Below are 9839 nucleotides of genomic sequence, written 5' to 3' on the forward strand. Positions count from 1 at the left end.
TGGTACACGGGCCTCTCACTGTTGTGGCCTCTCCCGTTGCGGAGCATAGGCTCCGGACGCGCAGGCTCAGCGGCCATGGTTCACAGCCCTAGCTGCTCCGCGGCATGTGGGATCTTCCCGGACCGGGGCACGAACCCGTGTCCCCTGCATCGGCAGGCGGACTCTCAACCACTGCGCCACCAGGGAAGCCCTCATTTCATTTTGAGAGTATTTTCTACTTGAAATCAGATTTGAGACAACAGTGGATTTTACCTTTTTTTTGCTTTTCCTAGGATTAATGGTTTTTTTTCAATTCTGTGGATCTTTAAATCTCAGTTTAAATGTCATCTCTTCTATGAAGACTTCTAGATCCCATGGCTCAGAGCTCTTCTAATACCTATCTCTATCACTTGTTTTCTCGTTAAAAATTTTTTTTAACCTCCTAAGATTATAAATTTTTTTTGTAGGCAGATTTTGCGTTGTATCTTCCTGCATTTTTATCCACGATTTAGTGAATTTGGCAATGTGGCAAGCTGGCTTACTAGGATGTTCAGTTGACATTTTTGTTTATACCAAACTTTGCTATGGTATAGACTGGGGTGAAAGGCTTTAGTACCCTTGGATTGGTAGCAAATAGTTGCCTGTGTTACAGTATCTTGGATTATGTGGGACCTAGCTTTAAGTAAAATAATGTGCTTATCTTTCTAAATCAAGACTCTTGAGATGTTTGAGGTGCTTTAATTATATGAGTTGTTACAGTTAAATCAGTGAAAGCTTATTTATTTTAAAGGCACAGTTGAAAGCATTGTCTGCTTTATTGACAGTCTTTTTTCTCTTAGATGCTTTGGATATTATATTATTTGAAGTTTTTACCTGACCAAAAAGAAAATTTTTTATTACGTTTTCTTTGTTATTTTCTTTCGTGGTTTCAGGCATCCCCAGTAAAAAAGATTAAGAGAGATGTTTACTAACAGCTAATATCGAGTTCTTCTTTTGCCAGGCATTGTGCTGAGTGCTTTATAGAAATTATTTTATGTAATTTTTATCCTATTTTATATATGAGAGAATGGAGGTTTAGAAAAGTAACTGTTGCAAGGTCATAGAACTAATATGTAGAAGAGTCAGGGCTTGAACTCAAGTCTGAAACTTTATAGATTCCTTGGCTTTAACTAGTCACCAAGAGTTACAAACTCAGATGCCTATAGGGGACTGCCAGATTAGAGCGTACTTGCCCTATTAAAAGGCATCAACCACTTGATTTTAAACTCCATTTACTAAGCTCTATCAAACTGTTGCCATGCAGAAATTTGGAACCAGTGTTACTAAAGCTTCCAGATTTTTTCAAGAAAATCCAGAATCTGGACTTTTACACAAAATCTCCTCTAATTTTTTAATGTTGGCCACTAATTTAAAACACACACTATGGGCTTCCCTGGTGGCGCAGTGGTTGAGAGTCCGCCTGCCGATTCAGGGGACATGGGTTCGTGCCCTGGTCTGGGAAGATCCCACATGCCGCGGAGCGGCTGGGCCCCATGAGCCATGGCCGCTGAGCCTACACGTCCGGAGCCTGTGCTCCGCAGCGGGAGAGGCCACAAAAAACACACACACACACTATATAGGTCAAACAAAACATATGGGTTACTAGTTTTGAAAATGGTTGGACTGTATACAACTCTGCTTTTCTTAAGAGGATGGATACCTTACTCCCTTCTATTCTTGATTTTTTAAAATTCTCCCTAGATTGTTGTGCTTTGTAAGAAAACAGTTTTTCTAAAGTTTATCTCTTTTGTTACCTGTATTCTTAAGTAAACGGCAATATGTTCAACTTAGTGTGCTTTTTAGAATTATAATCGAGATGAATTATCTTTGTATTTTAGAATACTAATGCTGTGAATTCTGATACTTCAATTTTACTGTATTCTCTCTAGACCTGGTGATGACTGGAAAAAGACTTTAAAACTCCCTCCAAAGGATCTAAGAATCAAAACTTCGGTAAGTTGGTTGTAACATTCAAGTGGAAAAATGATCCTGAAACTCTGAAAGTGAAGTAGTTATTTAATGATAACAGGCACTGTGTTTACTCTTAAGTAAGTTGAAGTGGTTGAAATTGTATAACTCATGTATGACGAGTTGCCCAAAATTTCCACTATTTGGAGGAATTAGTAATAATGTATATGTATACACATTATTGCAATATATAATGTAATATTTAATATACAGTATACAATACAATAATTATTATATATACAGTATTTAATATATAATTTATATATTAAATATCGTGTTTATACGTATATATATCTTATCTCTTTTGTGGAATGCTTTTATGGTTTTCAAGGCGTTTTCTCAAAATTCTCGTTTCCAGCAGCACAGTAAGTTTCAGGGTAGGTATTGTCCACGTTTTGTGGATGAGAAAACTGAAGTTGAGAAGTTCTCTTAGCCCAGTGTTCTCAACCAAGGGCAATTTTTGTCCCCTAGGAAGCATTTAGCAATAGCTGGAGCAATAGCTGGTTATCACAGCTGAAGGGATGCTACAGAGCAGCCCCTTACAGCAAAGAATTTTCTGGCCCAAATGTCAATAGTGCTGGACTTGAGAAACCCTGGTTTAGACTAGGATATTTGTAGGCAGTGAATGGTGGAGCTAGGGTTTGACTTCATATCTTGTGGTTTGATACTTATATAGAAATAACAGTATTCCATCAGTTCTTAGAGAAAAATGACCACAGGGTGGCTGGTCTTTCCCCAAAACATAGTTTTTAAATGGCTTGTGTGTGTTAAAGAGAGTGGTTATTTTTCAGTTGAACTATAGATCAAGACAGAACTAATCTGCGCATATTTATATTTTAAATGGGGTAAAGAATTAGTCTCGCAAACACTTTATTAAGCATGCTAATTACCAAAGGAACCCAATTGTACTTCATTCATCTGATGTTGTTTGTTTTTGTTTGACCAGGATGTGACCTCCACAAAAGGAAATGAGTTTGAAGATTACTGTTTGAAACGGGAGTTGCTGATGGGAATTTTTGAAATGGGCTGGGAAAAGCCATCTCCTATTCAGGTATGTTTTCCCTTTTTATCGTATGTATAATGTTATGAGTTAAGCGTTACACACTTTCTGATCTGCAGGAATGATACAGTGAAACAACAGTTCTCTCCAGTTTGTATACACACACATATATATATATGTGTACACACAGGCATACACACTTTCTGAACCTTTAAATGGTAAGTTACAAAATCATGGCGCTTTATTTCTAAATATTTCAGTGTGTATTTCCTAAGCATAGGGATAGTCTCTTGAATAATCGTAGTCCAGTTATGTTCAGTCAATTTAACTTTAATGCAGTATTTCTATCTCATCTGTCATTTGTAGTCTTATTTTTAACTGGCCCCCAGATTTTGTCTTAAAGCATTTTTTTTCTCTTCCATACAAGATTCATCCTAGGATCAGGTATTGCATATAATGGTTACATCTCTTTTAGTAGTGAGCATGTCCCTGTTCTTTTTTTGTCTTTTATGACATTGACATGTTAAAAATATGGCCCCCTTCCTTTTTTTTTTTTTCTCCAGTAGGACATTCCCCATTTTGGGTTTGTCTCATATTTCCATCTGATTAGATTCAAGTTATGCATTCTTAGCCAGAATACTGCAGAAGTCACATTTGGAGGTATAGTGTTCATCTATTCTTCAAGGGTGATTTTAATTTTGATTACCCTTTCAAAGTGGTGTCTTGATTTTTCTACTGTATAATTATTGCTCCCCCCCACCACCTTAAAACTAATAAACAGTCTTTGGGGAGCATTTTAAGGCAATGCAGATATACTACTCTTCATAAAAATTTCCCCCTAACTCCTCCTTATGTATCTATATATTATCAGTGTGGACTCATGAATTTTTTTAATGGTATTTTTTATATATATAAATGTATTTATTTATTTTTTATTTTTGGCTGTGTTGGGTCTTCGTTGCTGTGCACGGGCTTTCTCTAGTTGTGGTGAGGGGAGGCTACTTTTCGTTGCAGTGCACAGGTTTCTCATTGTGGTGGCCTCGTTGCGGAGCACAGGCTCTAGGCGCACGGGCTTCCGTAGTTGTGGCACACGGGCTCTAGAGCGCAGGCTCAGTAGTTGTGACTCATGGGCTTAGTTGCTCTGCGGCATTGGCAGGCAGACTCTTAACCACTGTGCCACCAGAGAAGTCCCTTTAATGGTATTTTTGTGCTCGAATTGTCCCGTATTTGGCCAGCGTGAGCTCCTTCAGGCTGGTTCCTTTGTGTTTGTAATGTGCCTCTTTCGTTTTTTCCTCTTGATAGACTATTTTATAAAGCAGTTTTAAGTTCATAGCAATTGAGCAAAAGAGATATTTCATAAATCCCTGCCCACACTCATGCATAGCCTCCCCCATTATCAGCATTCCCCACAAGAGCAATATTTGTTACAACTGATGAACCTGTGTTGACACATTATCACCCAAAGTCCATAGTTTGCATTAGGGTTCATTCTTGGTATTGTAGATTCTATGGGTTTGAACATATGTATAATGACATGTATCCACCATTATAGTATCATACAGAGTGGTTTCACTGACCTCCGTGCTCCACCTATTCACCCTTCCCTTCCCCCTTTGTTTTTCTTGAGCACTTCCTTTTTGGTATATCACGATGTCAAGCTTATCTGTAGAGCCACCCTTCCCCAGCCTCAGAATCAGCTATTTCTCCAAGGAACTCTGATTCCAATTAGTGGGGAGTAGGTGCACTCTTTCAGTGAAAAGAGCAAGGAAATATATGTATGTATACACATACATGCCTGTAGACCTAAACATGTGTCATACATGTACAGATTTGATAAATGTGATTGTTGTCTTCACATTTTTAAATTGAAGCTGTTGAATCCAAGCTGTACTCAGGACAAACTCTGTGACATCATTGAGTACTTTTTCATTGAACAAACATGTATCAAGTGACCTAGAAAGTGTTAGACCCTGAGGGTGTTATGATGAACAAGATAAATAGGGTTCCTGCACTCAGAGTCTGGTGGAAAGGACAGCTTATTGTACAGGTAATTTCAGTGTAATGTAATGGGCACATATATGTAGTTGAAATTGCACATATATGTAGCTACTAGGGAAGATGGAACAACCTGGAAGAAGTGATCCATGTTCCAAGTGGGGAACACTGGAATGGTGATTGCCTGGGGATGAGAGTGTGCCTTTGTGGACAAACTGAAAGGAGTTTGTTGTGGTTAGAGAAAGTATCAAGATAAAGTTATACCTCATCAGGCAATTTGAGTGCAGATATCAAAAATATTTAGGAATCTACTTTTCCATAATATAGTTCATGTTAATCTATTTTATCTATAGGAGTGAAACATTTTATGGGCACTTTTCTACTGTATCATTCAACTTTGTATCTCTAGTACTTAGCAAGGTGCATGGCAGGAAATAGGCCCTCAGTTGTATTGCTTTGTTGGAATTATGGTTAATGGATATCTGTAAGCGAACTTCGTCTAGAGAAGTGTTTTAGAGCACTGTCTTTGCGGTGAGGCTGCGCGGGTTGAATCCCAACTCCACTCCTCTCTAAGGAGATTATTTAAATGTCTCGAAGCCTCCGCTTTCTGACCTATAAAATTGATATAATGGTGTATACCATGGGGTTGTTGTAAAGATTAAGTGAGGTAATTCATGTTAGTATCCTTACTGCAGTGGCTAATAGGTGACAAATGCCCAATAAATGTTATGGGGTTTTATTTTATGTAGTAGTTTTATCAAAAAAGGAGATTGGTTCATTTGGCAGAGTTAATTCTTAATGGACCCTTGCTGACTCCTGTTTCACACCTTTGTATTAAATTTTAAAATTCACTTTGTTATTTGCATTCTCAGTTTTGTATAGCATATAGATAGTTAACTCTCCAGCCACTTAGCCAGTCTACCATCTAGCTTTTTCTATAAAGTAGAAATGATCTCCCTCACAGGGTTTTTATTGTGAGGATCGAAGGTTGTGTACAGGCATATCTCGTTTTACTGTGCTTTGCTTTACTGTATTTTGCAGATACTGCGTTTGGGTTTTTACTGGTTTTGTTTTTTTTTTTTTTATATCGAAGGTTTGTGGCAACCCTGTGTTGTCAGATGATGGTTATTATTTTTAAATTAAAGTGTGTATATTGTTTTTTTACACAATACTGCTGCACACTTAATAGACTATAGCATAGTGTAAACATAACTTTTATATGCACTGGGAAACAAAAAAATTTGTGTGACTCACTTGATTGCACTGATCTAGAACCGAATCCACAATGCTCCAAGGTGTATTTTGAAATAGCAAGCAGAGTATGAATGTAAAGTATTATTCTGTATACCTGAGACTATCATTCACATTGCTTTTTCCTGCACTATTGTTTTGCCTGAGGATCCATGGAAAACACAAGATAACATGCTTCTTAGAATCATTCAGTGTAACAAACCATAAATACTAGGACTTTAGAACCAAAAGAAATCTAGAAGTCCTCTAGTAAAATCCAACCTCGTGACTGGCATTCTTCTTGTCTACCTTCTTTCCTCACTTTTTTTTTTGTTATTTTTTTTTCTTTTCCTAAAACGTGTCTATTGTCTTTATAGTACTTAGCTTTACAGTTTGATCCAGGCATTTTTTTTTCTCTCTCCAGATATAAAATCCTCTTGACCAGATGGGTGTCATATACATTTGAATCTTTTTTAAGAGATCTGACTTAGTTGCACTTTGGCTATAAGATTATTAGAAAATGAGGCACTTAAAATCTTTTGAGACGATACAATTTTACACTGACAGGCTGGAACCAGATATACTACAGATTGCTTCCACACATTTTTCTTTGGTACAGCCATCTGTGATTCTAGTTCTTGGTCTGAATGCTGTACCCAGTAGCATAACCATGCCATTCTGAGGCCTAGCTTTACAGGAGTAGAGACTTCTTTGGAGGACCTAAGAGTCTGTCTTATTCTGCTTAACATTGAGAAACCTTACATTAACTTGGGGATGATTGGTGACAGCTCTTGCTGCTTCCAGACCTTAGGCACAACTTTTGAAGACTTTTTAGGTAAGAAGATGATGGAATGGCAAGTAGTTCATTATTGAGGGAAACATGGAAGTTCCTTCTTTTGGCAACCAAATTTCATATCAAGTCAGGAATCTCAAATTATTTTGAGAAATTATTTTGTTAACCAAGTCTAATTGGTTGTTTATTAAATTTATAGTTAAGAATTAGAGCATTCTTATTTCTTTTATAATTCATTCCTCCTGCTAACATGGATTTATTGCCAAAAGAATTATTTTCCTAAATTCTCAAAGTCTTTAAATGCATGTCTTCATTGGTTACTATGGTAAAATTGGGGTGTGTTCCTTAAGGTGGAGATGTTCTTTTTGAAATTACTATCTTCCGTCTCCTTTTTTTCTGGGTAGCAGTAGATGTCGTCACCATTGCTTACCTCCTCCACAGTACCCATATTTTTTTCCCCTGAAATTAAGGTTCTTAAATTCAACTAGTCCTAGGAAGTAAAAAGAAGCAGCTACTCTAAAAGCAGCTAGCTGGGCAATTTGGAGCCTTTTCAGGTACTATACTTTTGTAAAATGCCTCTCAGTACTAGGAAATTGGAAGGTATCCCATTCTTTGGTTGTAGGCAACAGAGACCAACTTGGGTTAACTTAAGCAAAAGGAAATTTATTGAATATCAGGAATTCACAAGATTAGGGAGAAGTCTGGAGAAACACACTTGACATTGGCCAAGAACCAGGGCAGCCCTAAAGGGCTCAGGAAGCTGTAAATCGTTATAGGATGCACTATAGCAATTTCAATTCTTAGAAAGGAGCATTCAGCCCGGCCTGGCTTCAGTCATTGTCCTCCATACAGCTGAGGAAGTTGGCTAGACTATCCATTGGGGTGGGGAGGATGTAATTCCTCAAAGTTACGGTGCTACTAAGAAAGGAGAATGGATGGATAGTAGGGTTATAAAAACACAATAAATACATACTGGCTCAGTCCCTAGACCTTACAGTGGAACATGGACTTTGGAGAGCTAAAGTGGCAGAATCAGACCTTAAGGTCGTTTAAGGTTAAGGTTTCTGTTTTTTGTGTTGTTTTTTTGGGTTTTGGTGGGTTTTGTTTTTGTTTTTGGTTGTTTTGTTTTTGGTGGCCTTAGGGTATAATCACACAGCACACAATTCACACATTTTAAGTATACGGTTCATTGTTTTTTAGTATATTCACAGTTGTGCAGTCACACAACTAAAACAGTCAATTTTAGAATATTTTCATCACCCCAAAAAGAAACTTTAGTAATCACCCTTCATCTTCCCCTAGCTCTAAGCAACCACTAATCTACTTTCTGTCTGTATGGATTGGCTTATTCTGGACAATTTCATGTAAATGGAATCATACAATATATGCTCTTTTGTGACTGGCTTTTTTGACTTAGCGTGTTTTTAGGGCTCATCCATATTGTAGCATGTATCAGTACTCCATTCCTTTTTATTGTTGAATAATATTCCACTGTATAGCTATACCAGATTGGTTTATCCATTCTTCAGTTGTAGGGTTGTTTCCACTGTTAGCTGTTATGAATAATGCTCCTTTGAACACTGGTGCACGAATTTTTGTGTGGAGATATTTTCATTTCTCTTGGGTATATACCTAGGAGTAGAATTGCTGGTTCATATGGTAACTCTTTAACTTTTTGAGGAACTGCCAGACTGTTTTCAAAATGGCTGTACATTGTACCTACTGGTATATGAGGTGCCGATTTCTCTGTTTGCAAACCGAAGTTCAAATCCTGGCTCTAGCATTTCTTGCTTTGTGACCTTCAGTAAAACAGTCTGAGGATCCATCTGTCAGTTGTAAAAGAAAACATACCTAACTTGAAAGGATATAATTAACGTTAAGTATCTAAGCATAGTGTCCATCATAGTAAGTTTTTAAAAATTATTTAGCTTCCTTCCTCCTTCCTCTTCTCCCTGGCTGCTCCCCATGACTTCCTCTTGGGTTTCAAAGCTGTCTGAGTCGGACTTGAATTCTCTTGCTTCATATTACTTAATCTTCCCAGGAAACAGTAGTAAGAGACGGTGTGGATATACTGGATCTCCTGACTGCTAATCATAATGATCACCATATGAGATGAAATACAGTGCATCTTAACTTACAGACTAGCTTACTTTGTTAAAGTCCTGTCCTTAAACAGTTTCTGTAGAGCATAAGTCCTGTCAGAGTAGAGGAATAGAAGTCAGTGAATGGCCTTTAAGTCAAAAGATAAACCCCAAATAGGAATTAGGATACCCCCAATCTAATTCTGCCCTGTCTTCATTCAGAAGTCTTATCTTTTTTTTATTAATTTTTATTGGAGTATGGTTGCTTTACAATGTTTTGTTAGCCTCCACTGCACAACAAAATGAATCAGCCATACGCATACAGGTATCCCCTCCCTTTTGGACTTCCCTCCCATTTTGGTTGCCACAGTGCATTAGGTAGAGTTCCCTGTGCTATACAGTACGTTCCCATCAGTTGTCTATTTTGTACATAGTTTCAGTAATGTATATGTGTCAATTCCAGTCCCTCCCTCCCCACCCCTTTCCCCCTTTGTATCCATACATTTGTTCTCTACGTCCAAATCTCTTTCTGCTTTGCAAATAAGATCATGTATACCATTTTCTAGATTCCATATATACACGTTATTATATGACATTTGCTTTTCTCTTTCTGACTTCACTCTGTATGACTCTCAGTTCATCTGTGTCTCTACAAATGACCCAATTTCGTTCCTTTTTATGGCTGAGTAATATTCCATTGTATATATGTACCACATCTTCCTTTTTCTTTTTTTTTTTTTTTTTTTTTTTTTTT

General features: G+C 37.5%; 1 protein-coding gene across 7 annotated transcripts in view; it reads left to right on the forward strand.

The window, feature by feature from the left end:
- The window catches only part of DDX6 (DEAD-box helicase 6), a 34572-nt gene that overhangs the window by 5707 nt on the left and 19026 nt on the right, over positions 1-9839 (forward strand). For all 7 annotated transcript variants that reach the window (XM_029207680.1, XM_029207683.1, XM_029207678.1 and 4 more), the window contains exons 3-4: positions 1908-1971; positions 2933-3037. In XM_029207680.1, the coding sequence (XP_029063513.1) occupies positions 1908-1971; positions 2933-3037 (169 nt within the window). The remainder of the gene's footprint in view (positions 1-1907; positions 1972-2932; positions 3038-9839) is intronic.

This window comes from Monodon monoceros, unplaced genomic scaffold, assembly GCF_005190385.1.
Source record: "Monodon monoceros isolate NGI ecotype Baffin Bay Population unplaced genomic scaffold, NGI_Narwhal_1 Super_Scaffold_7, whole genome shotgun sequence".
Classification (NCBI taxonomy): Eukaryota; Metazoa; Chordata; class Mammalia; order Artiodactyla; family Monodontidae; genus Monodon; species Monodon monoceros.